Source organism: Lucilia cuprina, chromosome 4 (assembly GCF_022045245.1).
Source record: "Lucilia cuprina isolate Lc7/37 chromosome 4, ASM2204524v1, whole genome shotgun sequence".
NCBI classification, from domain to species: Eukaryota; Metazoa; Arthropoda; class Insecta; order Diptera; family Calliphoridae; genus Lucilia; species Lucilia cuprina.
In genome coordinates this window covers 99,199,471-99,225,811 of record NC_060952.1, presented here as the reverse complement: position 1 = coordinate 99,225,811, position 26,341 = coordinate 99,199,471, and the positions used below count along the sequence as shown (strand labels likewise).

Sequence of the window (26,341 nt, the reverse complement as noted above, 5' to 3'; positions counted from 1 at the left end):
TTTTGAAAAACAAAGAAAATACTAAAAAGTTCCAGATACAAAGTTAAAGATTATTAAGTATTTACTTCGGATTCTACTTTTTGGGGACTTGGTCCTATTTTTGTGGTAAATTGGCCAGTGAACCGTACAACATACTACAGGGAAAATTCATTCTTCAGACACACTGTTCATCAAATGTCCTTTTTCCCACAACCTATTTCCTAGTTCCAACACAATGCTTCGCATTAGTAGTGCTGGTCTAATAGAACAAAATTACCAAAGAGTCATCTCCTATAGATTTTTTTCATAGTAAATTTTATGAGCTTAGTTCAATAATACAAAAAGTACTTTTTTAATAACGAAAATGTACTTAAAAGACCGCTTTTAAAATTTCTCATTTGCATACTTAATTTCATATTATAATACAAAAAGTACTTTTTTAATAACGAAAATGTACTTAAAAGACCGCTTTTAAAATTTCTCATTTGCATACTTAATTTCATATTTCGAGGTTAAATATTACAGAAAACTCAAAAAGTACCTTAAGAAAAACTAAAAATCTCACTTTGCAGATTCTTATTTACTCCAGACTCTATCGGAATACTCTCTCTGAAGTCCTATTTTATATGTTCTCATTCAGAAGCCTGAACGGATGGAAATACATGTTTAAGAAATATTCGTGCCTTGAAATTTTGTATAAATTCAAATTATTTGTTAAAATGTTGGCAAATTGCCAAACAAAAAATTCATATTTAAAAGTTTCTGATACCAAATGTAAAGAAAAAAAATTGTTTGATTTTAATAAATTACAAAAAAGTTAAAAAAAATAAAAAATATTTTACAAAACCACGTGTTAAACAAAATTAAATTGAACTCTTATAGTTCAAGTGAAAAAAACAAAATCATCAACTTTTAACATCTCTTTGCAAAAAAAGACATGTACAAATAATTGTTGTTATTCTTCTATTACACGATGAAGGATTTCATAACAATGTTTGTATAGAAAGAAGGATGTATATGGATGGATGGTTGTGAGAAAAATAAAAAACTAACACTTTTGAATATAAGCAGGAAAGCTTATTTCCCAACCAAATACATTTATGGACATCGATGGTCATGTAAAGTTGACCATTAACAAAAAAAAAAAAATATGCTTAAAACAAAACACCAAGTCATAATGTACTGTCAAGAATTTAAGGAGAGAAAAAATGTAATTGAAACAAATAAAAAGCGAAAAAACCAATCAATTGTCGTTACATGAAAACAATTTCGGGTCTGTTTTTGTTCAGAACTTAGTTTTAGCTACTCGTAACATCGTAACATGCAAAGGAAAACAAATACCGTTTCCTTAGTTTTGCTGTTTCTAAGGAAGAGACATTTTGAAACATCTTGTAGTGGTAGCAGAGACTCATTTAGCCAATAAATGAAAAAAATACAAAGTAACAAATTTATGTAGACATTTTCATCCGGGTATACTAATGGTCGGAAATCTAACAGAGAATTGATAGGATACAGTGGAGCAATAGGGATTTTTAAAATGACATACATTTTAATTCGGGCGATAAGTTTGTCATATAAGTCTATTATATCTTTAAATATCTTGTAACTGCTTCTAGGTAATGTATAGAGTAATTAGTTTCAACTCTCCAGAAAACGTTTTGATGTCTTGTAAATGTTCATTTTATGGATTTTGAAGTTTTGGGTTTTCTAATGTTTGAGATATTTTAGACAGAATAAAATAACAACAACCAAATTAGACTTATTTGTACTTTTTGTTCTTAGAAGCTACTAAAACTCAATAAGAGTTTTCTATAATATTGAACCTAGAAACATATAATCAGACAGATATCATGACTAAATCAGTGAATTTTTTCGTACCTGTTCGTCTTCAATTTTTGAATCTGTTTTTTCTTATATCTATCTTTCTTTCTTTCTTTCTATCTATCTATCTATCTATCTATCTATCTATCTATCTATCTATCTATCTATCTATCTATCTATCTATCTATCTATCTATCTATCTATCTATCTATCTATCTATCTATCTATCTATCTATCTATCTATCTATCTATCTATCTATCTATCTATCTATCTATCTATCTATCTATCTATCTATCTATCTATCTATCTATCTATCTATCTATCTATCTATCTATCTATCTATCTATCTTTAGCTAACACACTACGGTGAAAGAGGCTTTGTTTAAGTTCGGACTTTAATATTTCACAAATATTTCAAATTTTTTCTACTGATGACCACTGTATTTTTGCAATGAGTGAATAATGTCTTCTAGTATTGGATTGTTTTTCAAAAATTTTCGAAAAGTATGGTTAATTGTTATGGTGTCTTAATAGAAAACCATGTTAAAAATAGGAAAAACAAAAAAAGATATTAGCTTGTTATGATAGCAAGATGAAGTAAAATGGCTTAAGGCTGCTGCTGGCTGACTAGACATAGACAATTGTAAAAAAACCTGAAAATAAACAATAATCCTTACTATACTAACAAACCACCAATTTTTTTAAAAGTCTACAGTTTTGAAAAAAACTGTAATAAAAAATACATATTTATTTTCAATAAAATAATAATCATGTTTAATAAACACCCTTAAAAATATGCAAAAAATAAAATAAAATAGCAGTATTAAACATAAATTTACACTTAATAGCAAATAACACATAAGAACAAACACATATGAGAGTAAAACAGATGTTACTGGGTGTTTTCTTTTTTTTCTATTGCAGTTAATAATAGCATTTGATTATTTGTTAAACAAAAAAATCATTAGTTTGTTAAAAAATATTTCAAATATCGACACGTATTTGCTATTTTATCAATAAATATTTTATGTTGTTTTGATTTTATAACCAGCAGCAGCTGTTGCCATTACCATTGCTCAACACTTAACAAGGCAAAATATGCAAGAAGTGGCAGAAAAAAAGGTCAAAAGCCAAGAAATTTCAGAGCTAATGTTTTGCTAATACTTCATCATATATGAAACTTCTTACCCTCTGGTGTTAAACACCCATAAAACAAGCTGCTTTAAAAAAATAAAATTCTTGTTAAATGAATTCTTCTTTCCCTTTTTCCGCAAACAAACAGAAAAAGAGCTGAGGTAAGCTGCTTTTATAATAGAAAAAAAAAAAAGTTAGCAGAAAAAAAACTGGAAAAAAATCTCAGGACACATAAAAAAATTTACTCATTCCTTAGTAAGAATATACACAATATTTTGTGTATAAAAAGAACAGATGATATGTAGGAAATATAACATAAAGTATGTAAAACGTTTTTTACTCGCATTTCATTTGTTTAAAAACAAGTAGCTCCCAAATAATTTTAGCTTACAAGTCTTTCGACTTCTCAAAAGACGATAACCTATTCTTTCTGTCCAGTACTTCAAGATCCACCTGGAAACAACCAACACGCAAACCCGGTTGGAAGTTTCGAACTTTCTTGTGAACACCAAAACAAACAAATGTTTATAAAAAAGTTATTCTGAAAATACTGGGTCTACGATGAGGACCTACGCTAACGGTGCTCTCGACAACAGGTGATTAGAATGCATCGACTAGGTCCACTAGACAGATTGTCATACATGAATATCAGATTTGATTAGAAGGGTAGTATGCTTTAAGGTCACATTGTTCTTAAATGTAAGTGTGCAATTACTATCAGGAAGACATGGATCGAAAACATTAAAATTCTTTTAACCAATTTATGGACCAGTATTCTATCTATCTATCTATCTATCTATCTATCTATCTATCTATCTATCTATCTATCTATCTATCTATCTATCTATCTATCTATCTATCTATCTATCTATCTATCTATCTATCTATCTATCTATCTATCTATCTATCTATCTATCTATATATCTATCTATCTATCTATCTATCTATCTATCTATCTATCTATCTATCTATCTATCTATCTATCTATCTATCTATCTATCTATCTATCTATCTATCTATCTATCTATCTATCTATCTATCTATCTATCTATCTATCTATCTATCTAGCTATCCATCTATCTATCTATCTATCTATCTATCTATCTATCTATCTATCTATCTATCTATCTATCTATCTATCTATCTATCTATCTATCTATCTATCTATCTATCTATCTATCTATCTATCTATCTATCTATCTATCTATCTATCTATCTATCTATCTATCTATCTATCTATCTATCTATCTATCTATCTATCTATCTATCTATCTATCTAAAAAGAAGTTTGGGAATCTCTTTCATTTAATGTTATGGCGAGTGCGTGCACCACATTATGTGAAATTTTTTCTCAGACGTTGCGGCAAATTCATAAAAATTACACTTACAAAATATGTGAGACCATTTTATTCGAGGTATGGGTGACACATACTCGTCTGTGTACTCATATTTGTCACACACACTCCCCCTCAAAAACGTTATTTTTTGGTGTTGATAGCGTCTCATTATCATATTAAAATATAGAATGAAAAAAAAAAAGAAAAAACAACGACAATATAATATAAATTTAAGATAGGTCGGGGTTTTATGTTTATCGTTAGAGAAAAATGTAGCGACTGTTTTGAATATTTGAAAAATGTTTGTTAACGTGAAGTTTTTTAATAAAATTATGGCTTATTAGGAATGTAGGGAGGAGGAGTTGGTGTTGAAAGTGGAGTGAGGAGACATGGACAATATTGTTGTCATTTTTTTTTTTAAATGATGGGCTTTAGACTGCAAAATATATATTTTATTTACATATATTGTCCTGTATAATGTTTTAATTTGGGGAATTTAAGAAATTGCAAAATATTAACATTTTTGAGGAAATAAATTTAAGAGTTTTTTTTTTGGTACTTTATCAGATCTCTTAGAAAGTCTAATAACTAGCAGGGGTCACTTCGTAGTTCAAGAAACCAGTATGCTGTAAATTTCTTTAGAAAAAGTATCAAACTCATAGTTAAGTAGTTTGGGAGTAAAGTACTATATATTAAAAAAAATATTTAAGGTTATACTTAGTCATTATTAATGCATTTATTTAGGGTATTTTTATTTAATTGTAACGTATTTTTAATATTATCTTAAAGATAATATTTTTCTTAAGAATAATAAAAGTCAAATGATAAGAAAATATATTAAGTTATTGAATAAAAATTATATCAACCAAAAAGTATAACAACCTAAACCTAAACTTTTGTCCCAACTTGTCGTAGCACATGTGGGTGTTTGTCAAATGTTGGTTCAATGTTTTTCTCGGAAACTATGCTTAAGTATCGGAAATTTACTATTTTACTATACTACAAGTCTAGTACTTTACATACTTTAGTATGGTCAAGACCTAGAAATTTTATTGAAATGAGTAGATATTTGTTACAAATTTAAGCAAATGGGAATAACACGATTATTTTTATATTGCAAATACTAAATATAGAAACAACTCTACGCTATAACCAAACAAAACATATGATAAATACCATGTCTGGGAAGTACCGTTGTGAGACAACAATCAAACCATCACTTCAAACAAAGAACATTTTAGCAAAAAAGTATAAAATGTCTACGCTTAACCCATCAGAAAACAGTACAGAAACAGACTTTCATACACAACAACGCCACAAAAAAAAATAATAATAATATAACAAAATGACTACAAATATGGGTGGATCTTGCAACACAAATCCTAGAAATGGCAGCAATGATGTTTTACTAAATGTCACCAGAACTGTTGGAGATGAAAAAAATAATGCCGCAGTGGGTGCCTATGTGGCGGCAAATGATCATCGTGGTCCCAAAATGGGTACAGTAGGAGCGTTTGGCAATGTTAATAGGTAAGTAATATTTTCTTTAAAATTCACGTTTAAATAAAGATCGATCTGTAGACATGATTTTAGATTAATCTATAGTTATGGTTGATCTATAAAAGTCAAACCATAATTCGTCTTTTATATAAATTTATATTCCTTTTTTTTAGCAATGGCCATGGTCTCTCTGTGGGTGTTAATCATACTCCTAAGTTTAATATGACAACTGTAGAAGCTACTGCCAAGGCAAATCTTTGGACTTCGGCTAATCAGAATACATCTATCAATGCTACAGCTACTCATAGTCAGCATGTTAGTGGTCCTATGACTGGTTTTAAAAGTAACAATTATGGTTTTGGTATTAATCATAGATTTTAGAAAAGTATTTTAAATTATTAACGGTTTATTAGTTACCTATATTACTATTTGCATTATTCTTAGAAGCTATAATATTTATTAATAAATAAAATAAAATAAAAATATAAATTTGTTTAACTCTATATTGGAGAAAGATATTATTTAATATTTAAACCATTGCGTGTTTCATATTGTGTCTGACTTTTCTACAAAGATCTTACAAAGTTTGTCATTTAGTTTAGAATACAATACACAGAGGGAAAAAAGTCGTTTAAAAATAATACACCCCTGGTGCCAAATTGAAATTAAAGTGTTTTTAACTCTTCAATAACATTCTTTGTCAAAGTATGTACGGATAGTTCTTAAATCATCAACAAAATTTGTTAGAAAAGTGACAACACTATGTTGTCAAAGAAAACGTTGTCGAATGCATTGCCAAAATGACACAAAGTGTAAACGAAACGTCCGGATTCGTACAATATTTGATATTTTATATTTTTTTTGCTCATATCACCATTATTTATAAAAGAATTTTGCTGATTTTAGTTAGCAAACTCCTCAAAAAAACAGTGTGATAGAATTACTGAAAATTTGCAACTTAAAGATATCCGGGGACTTCAGAAGGTTGATTTTAACAGACAGACGGACACAGCTAATCATGTTGAGTTTGGAATTTTACTCATATCTCTGACATTTATGGACGATTTTTGGGGAGTAAACTTTCCAAAATTATTTTTAAATTATTAAAGAATTCGATCTTGAAGTTATCAGACATCTATATATTTCGATATTACACAGATCCAGATAAGGCTTAATCGACTCTGCTATCTATAAGAATCTAGAATAATTTGTTGGGGCAGAAAATTACATTGTGGTGATAGCAAATGGAAAAGGGGTGAAGGGTATAATAAGAAAGAAATATTTGTTCGCATTTTAAGGAGAGCGGCCCTTTATGAGTCAATAATTTTGTAATAGAAGTTATTAAATTACATCAAACTTGTTCCAAACCCGAATTATGTTTACTCCCCAGAACTAGTCAAGAGCGTAAAACATGAAATTCTGCAAAAGTATTTTGTATGTAAAACCAATTTCAAATCTACGATAACTAATTATACTTTACAAAATGAAATATCGGTTCTAAATTTATCTTTGGGTAATCTACACAGTCCAAGTAAAAATAAAACGAAGTACATACTTCAAAAAGAGTAACATTTATCACCACTTCAAAAGTAACACTAAGTGAATTTGTGCGAGTGATGCTTATTGACTTCCAAAAAATCGAAAAGGGTTCAAATGTGTTTAGATTTTTTTTGCACTGAAATTTTTTAAATTATTATTATATTTTTTATTTTGGAGTTGTTTGATAAATGTGTATAATTTAATTATTTATGTTAATATGTATAATTTAAGCCAAATTAGTCGTATTTCAAAAACAGATTAATATTACTTCCTAAGAACATTCCTTCTATGTCAAGACTGTGTTAAAATCATTACATATTCAGGTCTCTTTTCAGTACTTCCATGGAGTAAATTCTACTTCTTTTCCGCTTTTTCAAGTTATTTTTTTGCTGGGATGTACATTAAAAATAGTTCAAAATATCTAATTTTTCGCAAAACTTTATCAATGAATAATAAAATTGGCAAAAATATTATTCCTGTAAAAAAATCACTAAGAACTTTTGTAAATTTTTAAAGGTTCTTTTACTTAACAAAATATTAAACAAATCTTAAATAATAAAAGGGGAATAACATGATAAATTTAGTAAATATCAACTATATATAGAACACTAACTAACTTGCAATATAACAATCGAAATGATTAACACAATGCAGGGGAAGTACAAAAAGAAAATAAATGCAGAAATAAATTTCAAATAAAAGTATAAAAGGCCTTAAACTAAACCATTACAAATCAGTATTCTCAAGATCTTCAAACAAAACAGTTAAATAAAATAATACAAAAAACAAAATGACTACAAATATTGGTGGATCAGTCAACACAAATCCCAGAGACGAAAGCAATGATGTTCTTCTTAATCTCACCCGAACTATTGGAGATGAAAAACAAAATGCCACTGTGGGAGCATTCGTAGCTGCCAATGATCATCGTGGTCCTCAAATGGGTACCGTGGGAGCTTTTGCCAATGCTAATGCGTAAGTTTAAGATTTTTTATTAAAGAATATTTTAAGATTTTATACTTTGTTATTTTCAGTAATGGTCATGGCGCCTCTTTGGGTATTAATCATACTCCTAAGTATAATATGACAACTGTTGAAGCTTCTGCCACAGCAAATCTATGGACTTCGGCTAATCAGAATACATCTTTAAGTGCTACTGCTTCTCGTAGTCAGCATGTTAGTGGTCCTATGACTGGTTTTAAAAGCAACAATTATATGTTAAATCTCAATCATAGATTTTAAGAATTTTTATTTTTTAAAACTTTTTTTATTTGTTAATCTTTTGTCTTGACAATATTTAACAATATGTAGAGAGTTATGTATAAAAAAAACGTTAAAGGTTCCTTTAATAAAATTTTTAAGTTTATAAATTATATTAAATTTGTTTAAAATACAGAATTATTGAAATTTAAATCGTTTTATAAAAAGCACTTCATATTAGGGCTAATATCAAATATGATTCAAACATTACAAAAATCGGAAGTTTAGATTTATATAAAACTTAGTTTTGAAAACATCTGAGCTCAAATACTCTGTTTGAGTCTACTGTTGTATGAGGGCTAGGTGAAATTATTGACCGATTACATCGTCTCTGGGTCATGAGATGATTTTTTTTTGTAATTTTATTAAATCTCTCGAGCTGTATGTAGCGTACATGGACACATAGACGGAAGGATGTACTTATGGATAAAGTCTATTCGACTCCCTACTATATTGAAGAAGATTATAAAAACCGAATTTTGACGACAAAGTCAGGGATTTTTCGAACAATTTTAATCCATTTATAGTTTTCAGCTTATATTGAGATTGAAGTTATTATAAAACCTTTTCAGTTATGTTATCTTTCAATTTTTAATGGTAATACATACCATCTGCATTACTTAGAAGTAGTCTAGTACTGACATGCAAATAATATATTATGTAAGTACTAGCTTTTGTAGACCTATCTGCGACAAATGCTTTCATATCCGAGTTTCTGCTAGTCACATTCAACTTGTAGTATAACAATTATTGGAGTTACACTGACGGCGCCAAGAGGAGTGGAAGAGTGTTTGAAAAATTTTAAAAATTTGAATCAAAGCCTCCTTTAGTATTTTACAGAGACATTTCCTATTAAACGAGTCGAAAACTGGCTGCGGTATTATCAAAAATCGAGAAAGCTGCGATAAGAAATCTAGCGGGTGTTTTTACTAAACATTCCAGGATAACATAAATATGGGTCCCTGGACATAGTATTTCTCAGGGAAACTAACGAATTTACCAAGAATGGTGCAAACCGTAAGATACTCGTTCAGACTGAACTATGTAAAATGACTCAAATGAAATAGTTCAGTAAAACCACCTGTCTCAATTAAAGATCAATTTGGCCTATATACGATGCTTTGAGCTTACAATTAAGCTTTCGCAGCGGACATGTAAGAATACTGTTATCAGTCATAACGGACACTATACTATTGCAATCATGCCAGAAGAATAGATCTCGAATATAACAATTACTGAAGGAGTTGTAAGGAGGAAGAGGATATAACAGCTCAACTCGTTCCCATGACAATTGAATCTTCGGTCCGGAACAAGTCATACTCGGCCAAAGATTTTCAACCCAGCGACAGCTGTATGAACCGAAAGTTTTTTCCCAGTCGTAATTAAGATCTGAGTTGGGGAATTATTTCTTAAACGTGTTCAGGCTTGTGTTTGTTGCCTGACTTTCGACAGTTTTGCGTCTCGCTCGCACTGTTGTAATGTATTATTTCATATAACTGTTCGAAGTTATATGTTGTCTACATTAACCTCGTGCTTTCGTATCACCTCAAGTGAGGTTATGTTTTATTGGTGGATACCATAAAATACTCAAACGTTTATACCCTGGTGGAGACCATTAAAACTCAACTGTTTAAACCCTGGTGGAGACCATTAAAATTCTTGAAATTTACATTCACAACTCAAATTTAACTTAAGTGTTTGAAGGTTTCCAGTTTCCTATATGAAGATATAGGTCGACTTGGAGGATTCCCTTTAAACCAACGTGGCCAACAATTCAAATAATTAAAAAAAAGTTTTTTCCCAGGAAAGAACTATCGGCCACAGTCGAGCTGTTACAACAACAACAGCTCAACTCGTTCCCACGACAATGGGCTCTTCGCACCGATACGACTCGGAGTTCAACGACCAATGATTGTCAACCAAGCCACACCGACTTTACACGTATCGCTGCTACAACAGCAACATCTCACCTTCTCGTTCAAAGAAATCAGGGAACAAAGTTGCTATCTTGTTTAGATGAGCTATCTGGGATATGTCTACTAACTCATGACTGATTGAGTGGCTGCTGTTCTTACCTAAACCTAAGGTACTTACTTTTTAGACTTGAATGTTGTTATCAAACTATGTTTTTAACACATTGTATTAATATTGAATACAAATTAATAAAATTGTCTTGTTTTGATATCAAGAATTAAGCAACGATCTTTATAAGAAATAATTTCTTAAGTCGATTTGACAAAAAAATATACTTTATATCAAAATGGTACTTTTTTACCATAAAAAAAAACAATAAACATTAAACATAAACTAAAATATTTGTTTAACATCATATAGAAGTACTAATTTAATGATGTTTTTCCTAAAAATTTTCATTAAATTTTATCTAAAAATAAAAGTGAAACATTTTCTCTTTGTCAATAAATATACAAACAAACATATCTATAGATACCCATAGAACTGCAAAAACATACATAAAGACACATAGATATTTACATACATATATAAAGATAAGTGTTTAAAGATGTCTCTAAAATATATGCTGTATATCGTTTTTTATTTCATAATTTAAGAAAATGTAAAGGGGAAACACCAAATATATTGGTGATTTCTTTATTGTTATTTAATTTTAATTTTAAGAATGAACTATTTATAAGAAACGGTAAATTACCTTAAGAAAATATAACAAAGACATTTGTTTTAATAAAATTCTATAAAATGTTGATGGATTTCTAAAAACCATAACAGTTTCCTAACAAACTTTGAACTTAAGACATTTAAAAGCTAAACAATTTGTAAAATCAAACATTAAAACAATGGCAGATATTGCAGGAACCGTAAAAGCTAATCCTAATGGTGGACATGATATTAATGTTCAGGCATTGAAAAGTTTTGGTGATGAAAAAACCAATGCAGTGGTGGGAGTATTTGCAGCCGGTAATGATAGCAAAGGACCGGTAACTACAGGAGCTTTTGGTGCCTTAAATGCGTAAGTTGAAAAATAAAAATCAACTGTCTTTAAGGATTATTTATTAAGTTTTTTATTTTCCTTTCTTTTTTTCTAGCAATGGTCATGGTTTGTCCATACAACATTCCAATACCCCAGGTGTTAGTAGTAATTTATCGGAAAACTTGCGTTTAAATGTTTTAAAAACTGATCAACATGCTCTAGATGTCAATGCCTTTCATGGTAGAACACAATTACAAAATGGTTTAAAATTTGATAATGTTGGAGCCAACACCAGTTGGAATAGTGCCCAGGGTCATAGTGCCTCCGTGGGTGTTAATCATATACCCAAATTTAATATGACCACAGTAAATGCTGCCGCTAATGCTAATCTATGGACTTCTTCTAATCAAGCTACTTCTTTGAATTTAAATGCTAATGCTTCAAGACATGTTTCCGGACCATTTAGGGGTAAAAATGATTTTGGTGCCGGTTTAGGGTTTACTCATAGATTTTAAAGTGTATTTTTTTAATTTGGTGATATTTTTTGTTAGTTTTTAAATTTTGTTGTTATAAAGTATAAATAAAAAGTATTTGTTAAATAATAAACTTTTTTAATTTTTTTAATGTTTTTGCTGGATATTTTTGGGAGGAATGTACGCGCTTATCAAATTGAAAGACCTGTAGGTCAAGTACGGTTAATCAGGTTAATTAGATCATTATTAGATAGGTAGTTAGTGTTAAAAACTAAAACTGGTTTTTTTAATTTGTTATACCAAACAAAATTTAGTCATAAAGTTAAAAATGACTCATTTAGATGTTTAAACAAATTAAAAATTTTATTAAAGTCAAAAGAAGGAATAAATGATTATACCAGGATTACAGTTTTGTTAATTAGTTGTAGTATTTGAACAATAATCAATTTTAATTAAAACAACAAAATGTGTTACTATTTTTAAATAGAAAGGTAGAATTGTTGTTGTAAACAGTTCATAAAAAAAGCTCAAAAAAACTTTGGGTTGATAGGTTACTCGGTTAGTAAGTAAAGCTAATTTCAAAGAAAGGATAGAAAAATTGCTAAAGATTTCCTGAAACAACATTCTTTTGCACCCGGCAGAATGCCGCCTACTAAAATCTGAGCTGCAGATCATTATTCGTTCCATTTTCTAAAAATCTTGTTTTCACACTACATTCCCTAAGCCTTCTTTCATGAAACCATAACATTAGTTATACAGTGGAAATCATTTTACCGGCAGAACATTTTCCCTATAAACCGTTAGTGGGTAGTTGATATTTGTTTACATTTAATAATTTTTGGCGGCAAATTTTCCTTTAAAATTAGGTATAAAACTTTCTACTTACTCTTTTTTATCATTTGTTGGAACATCTAGAGCTAAACCCTTGGAGCTGTGAGTATAGTTGCTACAGGCAGTTGTTGTTTTGAACGTAATATTGCTGCCGCTACTACAAGTATTGGTATTGTTGTTGTTGTTGCTATTATTGTTTTGATTGCCATTATTGATAAAAGGCACTTTTTTATCGTTGTTTCTACTGGTAGAGGAGATTGGTTGTAATTTTGGCGTATCCATAAACATGTTTATTGTGATTTTATTTTTTAGCCACAGTTAACAATTTAATTTAATTATATATTTATAAAAATACAAATATACACGCACTTTTTTTGAATTGCCAATTATGGAACTTTTTAGCAGCAATTGCCTTTTTTTCTTCTTAGAAGCCGAACTTCAATAAACAATTTATTTTTTTCATTTTTTCTCTTTTGCACTCTTATTTATTTAATTACTTTTTACATTATTTACACTTAATGGTGGGCAATTCAATAATTTATTTATTATTTACATAAAATTTCTAAAATTTATTATAAAAGAACTTATAAACAAAATGAACTTTAAATTCTACAAAAAAATTTACGCACAATTCACGTGCAATCAGCTGTTTTTCATCCATTTCGTTTTGTTATCCATTTGACATTTCATGTAATCTGACATTTGGTCTGGCGGTGGTTGGGCAAAGCAAAGCAAAGAAACAGAAGAAAATATAAAAAATTTTTGTTTTTTTGAGTTAAGAGAAACAAGAAAACACGAAGAAGTTAATAAACAAGAGAATTTAAGAGAGAAAGACAGTAAATAATAAGTTTTCTTATTGGAATATATTTGTGTAGTTATTGTTGTAGAGAATTTGTCGTTTAGCTTATAACGGGGATGTAGCTCAGATGGTAGAGCGCTCGCTTAGCATGTGAGAGGTACGGGGATCGATGCCCCGCATCTCCAAAATTGTATTTTTACAAATTCTTGTTTTTTTTATTTTTTAACATAATTCTCATAAATATTTGAAAAATTTATAATTTTCTTTTAATTTACAAGAAATTATAAAATTTATAAAAACAAAACCCTGCAACCAAAAAATTTCTCCATAATTCCCAGATAACCTTGCAAAAATTCGTTTTAAAGTTATATTAGTATAGACCAATTTGTCTTCCAGCTGAAATCTTTAATTAACTAATTATCTAAGAAAAATTAAAAAATTTTGTATATAATTAAAAAAGATTGGGCTCAACCGGGATTTGAACCCGGGACCTCTCGCACCCAAAGCGAGAATCATACCCCTAGACCATTGAGCCTCTTGCAGGGTAATTTTTTATAATATTATTTGAATATAAAAAGAACTACACCAATATTGAAGATCATAGAAATATAAGTCCAAAGGAAAACAAGCATTGACCACTTAAATACATATCGATTTGTAAAAACAAATTCAACAATGAAAATTTGGTTCTTTTCGAATAAAAATTAATCAATACAAATGAAATATTATTCTTCCCAATGTCTATTACAACGGGGATGTAGCTCAGATGGTAGAGCGCTCGCTTAGCATGTGAGAGGTACGGGGATCGATGCCCCGCATCTCCAACCCAATATTTTCAAGTTTTGTTTATTTTTCTTTATAAATAAATTATTTTAAAAAGTTTTTTTTTATACAAATTTAAAACCTCAGCAATTCAATTATGGCTAATAATTGCCGCGTTTTTGTAAGACAATAGTTAGGAATGTGTAAACATTTTATCCTTTTGGATTGCGCCAGACTAAAGTTAAACAAGACATGTAATTTTTAGACAACACAACAATAACCGAGCATATTATATGATTTTGTAATAAAATTAAAACATCTACATTGTTTAAAGGTTGTTTATGAAAGTTTTAACCCTTAAATGTAGCAATGGGTGTTTTTGAAGACAATGGTCGAAAATATCGACTTTATTTTACAATTGGCCAATAAGAATCATAACTCAGAGTCGACTTTTGGACTTTGTTTTAAAAAAGTCCTAAGAAACCAAAAATTTTTTCTACAATAAATTAATTGTGTGAATATCGATTTTCAAAACCATATCTTGGGGGTGAAATAACTGGCTTTCGAAAACAATGCAGCCGTTTCTTTTCAGAAGGGGTGCAAGTTCGTAAACTAAACAAGAAGATTGAAAAGCTATTGGGTAGTGGCACGAAAAGCCGTGTATAATTCTGTAAAATTCCCAGTTAGCGTCATTTTTGACACCTCTTGATGACCTAAAAGTGATTAATACGTTTGCCGCTTAAAAAATAATTCGAAAATGTTCCCGATATATGATTGAAAACTGTTTATTATAAAAACAAATAGCAATCATAAATTGATCATCCTGGTGTTTAATGTAAGATGATTTTAAAAACTTATTTGGTGGTCACATATCAAGCAGTTGGAAGATCTAAAATGGTAACTTATGTAATTGTTTTTGTTTGCAATGGAACAGCAATACTTATGCTATGTATACACTGTTGTTAGATCTTACAACGTTGGCAGTAAAATGTGTAGAAAAATTATAATATTACTGTCAATTTACATATTTTGTCTTTCAATATTTTAAGTACTTAATGCTTTTTATGACAACTTTGCAAAAGAAAATTTGTAAGTTCACACGATTATTAGATATTTTCTGAACATTTTACTGACAACGTTGTAAGATCTTACAACCTAGTATCACGGCTTTTACACTTAAAAATGACCCGAAACTGATTAAAAAAGGGGTTCAGAAAAGACTCTTTTCGAAGAGTTGGCAAATAATTTTGTGTGGCCTAAAATGATGATTGATTTAATTCTCATTTTGTTTATGAAGTTAAATGTATAATTATTGCAAATAATGTGATATTTATAAAGTAGATTTTCTGTCGAGGAAATTGAGATTATATAATGCTTTAATTATAATAATTTTATATGCTTTTTATCTCCTAACCACTAAACTAAATATAAATAATTCCAATTAATGTTTAAATTTGATTTATTTTAAAAACAATAATAAAATGCTTAGCAATCATAAATAGATCTTCCAGGTGTTCGATATATGATTGTTTTTAAATTTATTTATTATATCAAAAACATTTTCTGTTGTATTTTATTTGTCTGTAACAAATATAAAAAAAGACTTTAACATGATTCGAAAATAACTCTAAACGACCAGTAATTCGTCTTATTAATTACTCAAAAAAGATTAAAAAATTTGTCAAAACTGATCAGAAATGGGGCTCATAAACGACTCGTTTAGAAGTGTATAATTTATAATCAGAAAATGAGCGCATATATGATCATTTTGATCGTGCAAAAAAGTTGCAAATGATCCGAATGTGATCAAAAATTTAGAAAAAATGCTAGCTGGGTTGAAGTTTAAATCGTCATTTAAATGCCTTTTCTACAAAAAGGTAACTAATGGAAAAAGTCTATTCTGCCGATAATTACCATTCATAAGATAGATTAAGTTTCGAATAAAATAAATCTATAACATAACCTAAAAACTAGCTTAATTACCTAGCTTTATAAACAAACGATTTTTAGAATTTGAGTTTGCCCTTATAGGGTTAAAACGAGTTAAATTGAGAAGCATGTATCATACATATATTCCTGTACTCTGTTTGTTATATCTCATAATCAAATGTCAAACTTAAGCAAATATTTAATTATTCATAACAGAAAAACAACGACAAAAACAACCACGATTTCCCCCAGTTTGATATCCTTGTTTTTTACCATATAAAACGCGTTATTTTTTTACAACATTGTTTTGTAAATTTTATCCCATAGACTGTGCAAAATGTAAAGTTTTCCTTACTGTAAATAACGATGTCATAAAACCCAACTCCATTGTTGTTTTAACTATTACAACTTATTTTTTTTTTTTGGTAGTACTACTTGTAACCCGTTCAAAAATCTGTGTTTTTTTTTTAAATTATGGAGACGCAGGTTAAAAGCCTGTAACCTAAAGCATAAACTACCAATTTTTAAACTCTTACCACTCAGAAACTGACTCTGCTATTTGCCCAACTCCTGCACTTATTTAGTTGCTGTGTATCGTGGGTATTTCAAAATTGTGATTCATTTGACTTGGCAAGATGAAGAAATAGAATTTTGTTTAAAATTTAATGGCACACGCCGCCAAAACTGACAAAAGTTGTTTTTAACTATTACGTCTACTCCGCTGTTGCTGTAAGTTTCTTTAACGTGTAAAGGAATCGCTGCTCATTCCCTTTCTAAAAACATAGCATGTTGTTACTTTTACTAATGAATATATTTTTCTTGTATTGTTTTACATTCACAAAAACTAACAAACAATTTAAATGTTTATTTTTAACCGATAACGCGCCATTTTCTTTCTGCCAAAATGTAAATATCTTTTGCAAGTTTTATTAGAAGCTGGGTGAAAGTATTAGTTTTAAAAACCCCTTTCGGCTAAAATATCTAAATTAGCACATTTTACATGCGTCTTGGCTTTTTAGCATTACTTTTTAACTCTTTCCCTCATATCCGGGTAGGTAATTGTATAAATCTTGGCATTTTCTTAGTTTTGAAGAATTTATTTTCTTTTGAAAACATATTGTGTCGTTTAGCATTGTTTTCCTATTGTTATAATTGGCAAAAGTTTTCAACCAAACAGAACAGAATGTGTTTTGTCTTGACTTGAATTTGTTTGTTCGTCTAATGCAATTTTAATGCATGATTTGTTATTAATTGAAAAATTGTTGCTTTTCTTAGCAAAAAACTTTCAAGACACAAATCTTTATTAAAGATGAATTATAAATAATTTAAATGAAATTCAAAGTAACGGAAAGAGTTTAGAAAGTTTAGAGTTGAAGTTAGAATGACAATTAGTGTTTGAATAACACAGGATAACAAAGTTTTAAGACAAAAGCCAAATTATATAATTTTAAAAGATTGATTTGGCAAAATTGCCAAATCTTCAGAGTTTTTTTTTAATAATTTTAACACGATATCTAAGAAACATGATGTGATGAAGAAATTTGGATTAAGAACTGTTATAACCTTTAATAAACCCAGCAGTTCGACAAAGAGTCAATGCATACGAAAAAGACAGTAATTTCCACTTATAGTTACCCACCTGGATGATCGTAATTCGTATGTTTTGGGTCATTCGTCACGAATGTACCCTTTGTAATCGAGAATGAAGGCAGTCGTCACATTAGTGTCCCCTTTGTAAGCGGGAGCGGAGATTATAATCTTAAAATTTGTTTTTTTGTTGTACTTCCGAAAGTAGTTATTTTACCCATCTTTTGGAGAAATGATTATTACTTTCTACTAAATTGACTCAAATTTATATCTTTCGGGTCAATTTTCACATTTATGTCCCATAGTATTCTAGAGAGTAGACACTTAAAATTTTTAAATTTTAGTTCCATTAATATCTTACCACCTGGCTGACTCCAAGTCGTATGTTTTTGGTCTTTCGTCACAAATAAACTCTTTGTAATCGAGAATGAAGACAGTCGTCACTTTAGTGTCCCCTTTGGAAAGCGAGAGTGGAGGCAATCGTCTCTTTACTGTCTCTTTGTAGGGTGTAGAGTGACGATTGACATCCTCGTAGGACAAGCCCATGTTAAAATGGTCGGTCACCTGGGTAGTCAGGTGGTTAGGGCCCACCACAAGTGGTAGGTTAAGTGGTCAGTTCGGGACTGTCATGTCGAACTGCTGGGAAGATTTGTTGTCTCTTCTTCATTTCCATTTAAAATATTGTTTTAAATTGTTTGTTTGATCTTCCATATTAAAGCCAACCCCTATTTAAACCCACATCCTTAACGTTTTATTTTAACAACATTTATTTTAAATATTTTAATTTAATAATAGTTTTTAGTCGTATCGCTATGTCCTTACAAAATGTTTTTGATAGTTTTGTGATTTAATATATTCCACCCGTTTGTTGTCTTCTCCAATTGTATTATCAGCAAACATGATACCAAAAATTATCATCAAAATCCGACAACAATCTGTTGTTAAATACTACTAGTATTCAGACCTAAAATATATAAACGTATAGTAAGTCCTTACATACATATGTATGTGAACATTTGTCTGTCGGTGTGTCGTTTTAATTTCATTTAAAGAACAAAAAAAGGAAGACACATCCCTTATAGTGTTGACTAAATTGGCAATTGCCACTTGACTTGACTTCATAAAACATGTGTCAGCGAATCTTAAATGGAGCTTATAAAACTATTAAGAATAAATTGTATATAATAAACGTTCCTTTATGAGTAAAAAGGACTGAAATTTCTATTATTACTAAGATAGTTTATTTACTTACTAGGAAAGATATACAGACACAAAACTAAACTAATACTTGCAAATAAATATGTTTGTAAAGGTATCTAAATAGAGCAATACAAACTACAATGATCGGCTCAACGAGAGTATATCTCATACATCAAATAAATAATATATTTAAAAAGTTTCTATTTATTTTATCTTTGTTATATTACAATCTTTTTATAGAGCGATACAGGATACATGTGCCGACCACTGATTTGAATACATATTAATAAAACGCTTGTAGCAATAAACCCATATTTAAAAAAAAAACAACTGATTAAGATTTAGTTAACCCTTTTGGTGCCAAATTATTTAGTTTCAATGTAGAAGAAAATCTTATCTTTCAAATGTCTAAAATATTATTCAGTGTAAACAAGGGTTAATATAAATTTTACCCAAAAAACAATCAAAAACATAATATTAAGACATAATATCACTATCTGACAACAAGTGACAAACATTTAACAAAAGGAAGGGGTTAATTAGTTTATATCTACATGTATGCTTAAACATAACAAGGAATTTTAAATAAAAATATTTATTTATAACAAAAACATACTATTACACAAACGACCCGCACTAAAAACAACAGAAATTTTTGAATTTGAAAAACCAACTGGCAAAGAAAATGATTATGAATATTTAAACAAACATGTCACATTTCACATCAATTATACAAAAAATTTCTAAAATTTTCCCTAAAATATCTCATATAGTATGAGCAAGTTTTCTTCTAACTAGTGACCAAAATAAACTATTGTCTTAGTTTTGTCAACCACAAAACATCTTTTAACCATTATCTTCTTAGACTGGTTGTAATAATTTTATTACAAGATTCTACACCACAAAAACACGTTTTCTTATGGTTTTACATTCTAAAGAAAAATACAAACAAAACCAAATGAAATTATTTCATTATTCTATTCGCAGTTTGTAATAATGACACAAAATGTTGTTGACTTAATTTGAAAATAAATGTTTGTTTGCATGTATGTGTCTATGTATAATTTATCCTTTTATGACTGTAACAAAATTAGTCCTTAATTACGGGCATTAATTATTTAGAAACATAGCAAAATATTTAAGGAATTTCAAATATTCAAATAAATGACAGACAGACACTGTCATTTGCATAATTATGTTAACAATAAAATTATAATTACCTTCGAGGAGGAGGGACAAAAAACCAAAACAACAAGATTTAATTCCAATGAAAAATAATATGAAATTTTTTCGTTCCTTAGAATTTGGTTGGTGTAGAACTAAACAATCTTTTTGCAGACATTATAACTTCTTGTTAAACGTAATGACCAGCCAGTTCTTGTTCTTGTAATGCTGGACCGACAACATTAAAGGCTTAACTATAATTAGGAGTAAAATTCCAATTTCTTTTTGGACGACTTTTGCCATTCCGACAAATTAACACAACAAAAGAATAAAATGTAATGTTTATTGTTTCAACAAAACCAGAGGAAGAAAAAAGGACATACTGTGTAATATGGATAAACTTGGGAATAGTACAGTATAAATATTAACTAGACATAGACAAGACATAGACAAGACATAGACAAGACATAGACAAGACATAGACAAGACATAGACAAGACATAGACAAGACATAGACAAGACATAGACAAGACATAGACAAGACATAGACAAGACATAGACAAGACATAGACAAGACATAGACAAGACATAGACAAGACATAGACAAGACATAGACAAGACATAGACAAGACATAGACAAGACATAGACAAGACATAGACAAGACATAGACAAGACATAGTCAAGACATAAATTCCAACAAATAATAATCGGCTTTACTTCAAAAGCATTCAGTAACTGTTTGCATAAAATATTTAAAAAACTGATTGTTTTTGTTTGTTATTTAGTTAAGTTCAGATAATGGATGACCTCATGTATTTAATGTGACGCTAAAGAACAAATCGCTACAAACTGAAGAAAAAGAATTGATTTCTGCTTTTTTTTTGTAGTAATAATTTGAATTGGTTGATGTTGTTATTGTTGTTGTTTTTCAATATTTTTGTTTGCAAAATATTTGTAAATATGAACAGAGACAAGGCAAGACATATTTATGTCTTGTGTGTACTTTTTTATTGTTAAAACATAAAAAGCCAAAAGACAAACACTTTTGAGTCATAAAAAGATGCCGTAAGACAAACAATGCGGCAGGATTTATAAAAAATGTGGAAGGAATCAAACATTCAAGCTTAAAAACACACTCATAAGAACATAAAGATCAAATGTCAATAGAGCGGAGGAGGGAAACACACAAAATATATACATTTTTGCAGATATTTTAAAGAATTTCTTAAAGACATTGTAAATTAACAACATAATTTATAAATTTTTTAAATAATTATATCGGAAAATTTATTTTATACAATTTTTAGTAATTTATCAAAACATTACATTTCCTTAAACAACAATTCAAACTTTAAAACTCTGCAAAATTGGAGTTTATGTTTGTGCGTTTAAGTCTTTAACCATACAAAGGAATGTTCAAATTTGTTTTGTCATAAAAATGAATCGAATCCTTAAGACATTCAATAAGTTGTTGTGTGTTTTGTTGTAAAGAAAGCAAAGAAAGTTAAGACCTTTTATCGCTTTAAATATTGTTATTTGCTAAAAAGAATAAATAAAAAACAAAGCCAACTAAAAGAATAAAAATCCGAGTAAAAGACAGACAGACATTGATTGGTTAAAATGGTAGCAGCAGCCGAAAGTTTAATGTTTATGACCAACAAATTGTTTCAAAAGGATATAAAGACCAATATAACCTTCATATAGTTAAATTGTAGATAAAATATGGGGTTAATAAAAACGACCTTAATATTTCTATGCATAAACACTCACATGTATTTTACCATGTATGTTTGTTAATAAAATTTTCTTAAAAATTAATTTTTTATTTTATCCCTTATAAATCATGGCCATAGAAATGTCTTTTAAATCCTGCTAAAGGTACGAGTAATATTGTATTATTATGGAAACTTTTTTTAATATTTTATTTGTTTTGTTATTTTTTTTCTGGTTGAACGTTTACATATTTCAACGACATATGGTGCATAAATAGCCCAGATTGAAAAAATATATCTTTTTGGCAAAAATATTGTTATGTTAAAAAATAAAGAAAAACGAGAACTTTGCAAAAAAATCTAAGTAAACATGTCCCTTTTTGTTTGACAAGTACATATGACGAGTATGTTGCAAATTCAATATTTACCCACAATTTTACATTTTTCGTCACTTTTGTTTCGAGTTCTCAAAAGGAAACAAAAAAAGAAAATTTTAAAATATTAAAAAAAAACTTTAATACGTGTACAGTGGTTGTATACAAAATCACAAAATCAAAAAAAAATGTAGTTTTTAGAGGCAACTTTCAGTCAAGACATTGAAATTGGACAACATTACACATTGTCTATGTCTTGTCTATGTCTTGTCTATGTCTTGTCTATGTCTTGTCTATGTCTTGTCTATGTCTTGTCTATGTCTTGTCTATGTCTTGTCTATGTCTTGTCTATGTCTTGTCTATGTCTTGTCTATGTCTTGTCTATGTCTTGTCTATGTCTTGTCTATGTCTTGTCTATGTCTTGTCTATGTCTTGTCTATGTCTTGTCTATGTCTTGTCTATGTCTTGTCTTCTTTTCTCTGAAAAAATTTATTTATTTTCTTAATATATTTTTACTATCATTCCACTGTGCAGCAATTGTCCAATACCATAAGAACAAACACTCTATCGTATATAAAATCTACTATAGCGAATAAAAAATAAAAATTGTTCCAAAATAAACATCGAAAAAATATACAAACAACTCAAATGTATTGTAGAAGCAACTTGTTGTTGTTGTTCAGTTTTTTTCAGTAGATGCAACTTCATATAAAAATCATTCAAATGTAGAAAATTTAAGTAAATTTGGCGAATAAATGTGAGAATTTTTTTAAGGGGAATGTAGAGGAAAATAATAAACAAAAAAAACAACAACATTTTTCGAAAACAATGTTAACATGTCCTTTGTTTAACGAATCGTACAAATGCGGGCAACAAGCTTTACTTACCACTCATACTCTCAGTACATTTCCCCATTGTCATTCTCCTTTAGTAAAACCGAAAAAATTGAAAAACTCATAAAAAAGTTAAATGTTTTTTAATAAAATTTGTTGCTGTTGTTATTGTATTAAGAAATTAAGGCGCCAGAAAAACTACTTTCATAATAATTTTAACAGTTTAAATCCTTTTATTTCTTTTTTTTCAGTTTTTATTTGAATTTTATTTCGATGGGATGTTCAACCAAAAAATCACAGCCCTTAAAAGTATGCTATAAAAAATGTACATTATCATGATGTTATAAGTGTGTGTTTGTGTCTGACAGGAATTTAATATAAAACCACGTAAAATTGCGTGGCCTTAAAAATTTCACACTTTTCACATTTTTTTGTTTTGAAAAAAAAAAATCATAAAATTATTATGCTGATGGCCACAAAATCACAAGTCTTTGGCAAATAACCACAGGCTGTAATAAAATAAAAATAGTAAAACAAAAAGTTTCAAATATTTCTTAGACAAACTGTTGTTGTTTTAAAATGAAAACTTTTTGGTGTTTTCTTTGTTTAGGAGTATTTAAACGAAAAAAATAATTTAAACTTTTTATATTTATGTTCGTAAGCAAAATAACAACAAAAACATTTACTTTAATTAGCTCAAAAAGGAAAATATTTCTGTTAGAACAAAGACACTCTACATTTACGAAGGTTAATTTAGAATTGTTGGAGAAACTCAGCATATTTGCAATAGATTTATGAATTAATAGAAATTCCTTAAATTTTAGCCTTAACCCTCGTATAATTACTGATAGTTCTCAAACTATAAGCGCCTGAGCAACACCCCCTTTTTACAAAGCTTAGTTACTTACAAGGTTGTTAAGCTTTATTGTTAGAAGTGTTAGTGTTAAAAATGGGAGAAAAGGGGCAGAAAATTAACTTTCCAGCGCCTGTTTGTATTCATAACAACTCCCAATTCTAACACGTCATGCTATTCTTAAAGACTTTATCACTTTTTTTCATTAGAATAATCACTTTCAAACAACACTAACAATTTTCTATGATTGCTGTTAATAACACCAATGTTATGAAGGAATTCTCTGACTACTTAAAACCAAAAAATTTTTAACCTCAGCAATTTATTTATAACATTTTTTTGTTTTGTTTTTCTTCATGTTTAGCTTACAGCAACAACAACCTAATTGCCTTCCTTGCTATTTGAGGTGGCTTTATTTTTTTTTTCAGTTGGATCCCTTAGGGAATCATTTCGGAAAGAAATCTTCAAGTAAAATCAACGATTTACAATCATTTTGTTAAATGGTAAAAGTTTTGTTAAATTTTACGTGTAAGCGAACATTATAATACATTTTAAATTGTTTTAATGGTTTTTCAAGTTTCTGTTTTAACTTTTAGCCAATTATTTGGCAAGACTAAGACAAACGAAAAAAAATTAAAGGGAAAACAATCGAACAAATAAAAATATTTAAAGGGACTTTAATACGATATTAAATGAAATAAATAGTTAAAATGCAAACGAAATTGTTTGTTGAAAATAATGCTAAATTTTATGAAAATTGCAATAATAAAAAAAGACTGAAACTATAATTAAAGCAATTTTACTACAATACATTTGAAATAGATATTAAAATTTTAGATTTAAGTAATTTAATAATATTCTGAAATAAAATCTGTTTAAAATGTTTTTTTTTAGAACAAAAACATTAAAATTAACCAAAATATATGTATGTGTTGGTTATTATGCAATTACATTGATTAAGAGTTTTCCCTTTTAACAAAATGGAAAACTGTTAAAATCCACTTCATTCGCCTCAGAAACAACATCCTCTTGTATTTGCAAAACCGAAATTAAAATTTCAATTTCATTTTCTTTTTAAATAAATAAATATTTATTTATGTACAAAAAAACACAGTTATAATGGTATAGAAATGCATACATATATACATTTATATGTACAATTTATTACAAATATTTTTTATATTTCGGTATTGTTTAGTTGGGAGTAGGTAGGAAGGAGGTTTAAGTAAATGTTAGTATTTCATAATGTAACCTTTAACGTCAATTTTATGCAAATTATATTGTTTAGTTCATGTTCTTTGGCATCAGGGTTGGAAATGTTGTTACAATTCGATTTTTGGTACTGAGTCATACTCAGGTATAAATTTCAATCAAACAATCTACCTATTTATCTATCTATCTATCTATCTATCTATCTATCTATCTATCTATCTATCTATCTATCTATCTATCTATCTATCTATCTATCTATCTATCTATCTATCTATCTATCTATCTATCTATCTATCTATCTATCTATCTATCTATATATCTATCTATCCCCATTCCTGCTTTTTATTCAACACACTCCCTTCTAAAAATGCAGAGTGAGAGCAAAAAACTTTAACTAGAGTAGTGTGAGTTCAACTAAACGTATGCGTAATTTTTTACCAACTTCCTTGTCTACTCAACATAACTTATACGCAACGTGGGTGCAAGTGGCTTGTTCATATGAACAAGTAAGTAAGTCTTTTTTGGCAGGCTGTATTTTCGGCAGATTTCTGTAGCTATTCTTTATTCAATAAAACATTTTTGTTTAAAAGTTTCTAAAGAAAAGAAAAAATAAGTAAAAATGAAGAAAGTGCAAATAATAATCATAATCATAGTACTCTCGTAGTAATAATAATAAAGAGTACTTATTATTTGATTTATGTGTCTGTGTATACATAGGCAAATGTACATATGTATATAAAATGAAAAGTCTAACAAACTTTCCAAAAAAATATTTAACATACTCAAATTCCTCTAAAATAATTTAAATGTGGGCAAGGTAAAGTTATATCAACAGGGATCAACAAATTATTCTATTTCAAAAAACTAAAAGTTAAGAAAATCAAAACGAAATTAACAAGAAAAGTAGGAAAAATAACTAAATAAGACGAATTTGTTGGAGAAAGTAGTTTCTATATAATTAAAAAAAAAAACGAAATTAATGTTATTGATGAACATTAAAGAACAAAAAATAATATTTCCATCTTTGAAAAATGTTAAATTTTGACTTTAAATTAAACTTTCTAGTGTCTCTATTTTAGTAAGAAGTTAACTT

The 26,341-nt window shown here is 28.7% G+C and overlaps 4 protein-coding genes and 1 non-coding gene across 5 annotated transcripts in view; 3 read left to right on the top strand and 2 right to left on the bottom strand.

Annotated features, from left to right (window-relative positions):
- The window catches only part of LOC111690306 (serine-rich adhesin for platelets), a 50,997-nt gene extending 37,513 nt beyond the window's left edge, over positions 1-13,484 (bottom strand). The window contains exon 1 of the mRNA XM_046949065.1: positions 12,878-13,484. Within this exon, the coding sequence (XP_046805021.1) occupies positions 12,878-13,110 (233 nt within the window). The 5' untranslated portion in view covers positions 13,111-13,484. The remainder of the gene's footprint in view (positions 1-12,877) is intronic.
- LOC111690209 (attacin-A-like) lies at positions 5,542-6,275 on the top strand. The gene is made up of 2 exons (XM_023452649.2): positions 5,542-5,802; positions 5,946-6,275. Exons 1-2 carry the CDS (start codon positions 5,618-5,620, stop codon positions 6,151-6,153), a joined length of 393 nt encoding a protein of 130 aa, XP_023308417.1. The 5' UTR covers positions 5,542-5,617; the 3' UTR covers positions 6,154-6,275.
- LOC111690237 (attacin-A-like) lies at positions 8,040-8,672 on the top strand. The gene is made up of 2 exons (XM_023452688.2): positions 8,040-8,286; positions 8,346-8,672. Exons 1-2 carry the CDS (start codon positions 8,102-8,104, stop codon positions 8,551-8,553), a joined length of 393 nt encoding a protein of 130 aa, XP_023308456.1. The 5' UTR covers positions 8,040-8,101; the 3' UTR covers positions 8,554-8,672.
- On the top strand, positions 11,300-12,142 carry LOC111690236 (attacin-A). Its single transcript, XM_023452687.2, has 2 exons — positions 11,300-11,557; positions 11,634-12,142. The coding sequence occupies exons 1-2, from the start codon at positions 11,385-11,387 to the stop codon at positions 12,031-12,033; spliced, it is 573 nt and encodes a 190-aa protein (XP_023308455.2). The 5' UTR covers positions 11,300-11,384; the 3' UTR covers positions 12,034-12,142.
- A 600-nt stretch (positions 13,485-14,084) lies between the features above and the next one.
- Positions 14,085-14,156, bottom strand: Trnap-ugg. The gene has a single exon. It is a non-coding gene; the product is annotated as a tRNA-Pro (tRNA).
- Between the last annotated feature and the right edge of the window lie 12,185 nt (positions 14,157-26,341).

Excerpts from the sequence above, each read along its gene's own strand:
- LOC111690209 (XM_023452649.2), top strand. The coding sequence starts at position 5,618 with ATGACTACAAATATGGGTGGATCTTGCAACACAAATCCTAGAAATGGC. Across the intron at positions 5,803-5,945 it reads GCGTTTGGCAATGTTAATAG|CAATGGCCATGGTCTCTCTG; the intron begins GTAAGTAATATT and ends CCTTTTTTTTAG.
- LOC111690237 (XM_023452688.2), top strand. The coding sequence starts at position 8,102 with ATGACTACAAATATTGGTGGATCAGTCAACACAAATCCCAGAGACGAA. Across the intron at positions 8,287-8,345 it reads GCTTTTGCCAATGCTAATGC|TAATGGTCATGGCGCCTCTT; the intron begins GTAAGTTTAAGA and ends TGTTATTTTCAG.
- LOC111690236 (XM_023452687.2), top strand. The coding sequence starts at position 11,385 with ATGGCAGATATTGCAGGAACCGTAAAAGCTAATCCTAATGGTGGACAT. Across the intron at positions 11,558-11,633 it reads GCTTTTGGTGCCTTAAATGC|CAATGGTCATGGTTTGTCCA; the intron begins GTAAGTTGAAAA and ends CTTTTTTTCTAG.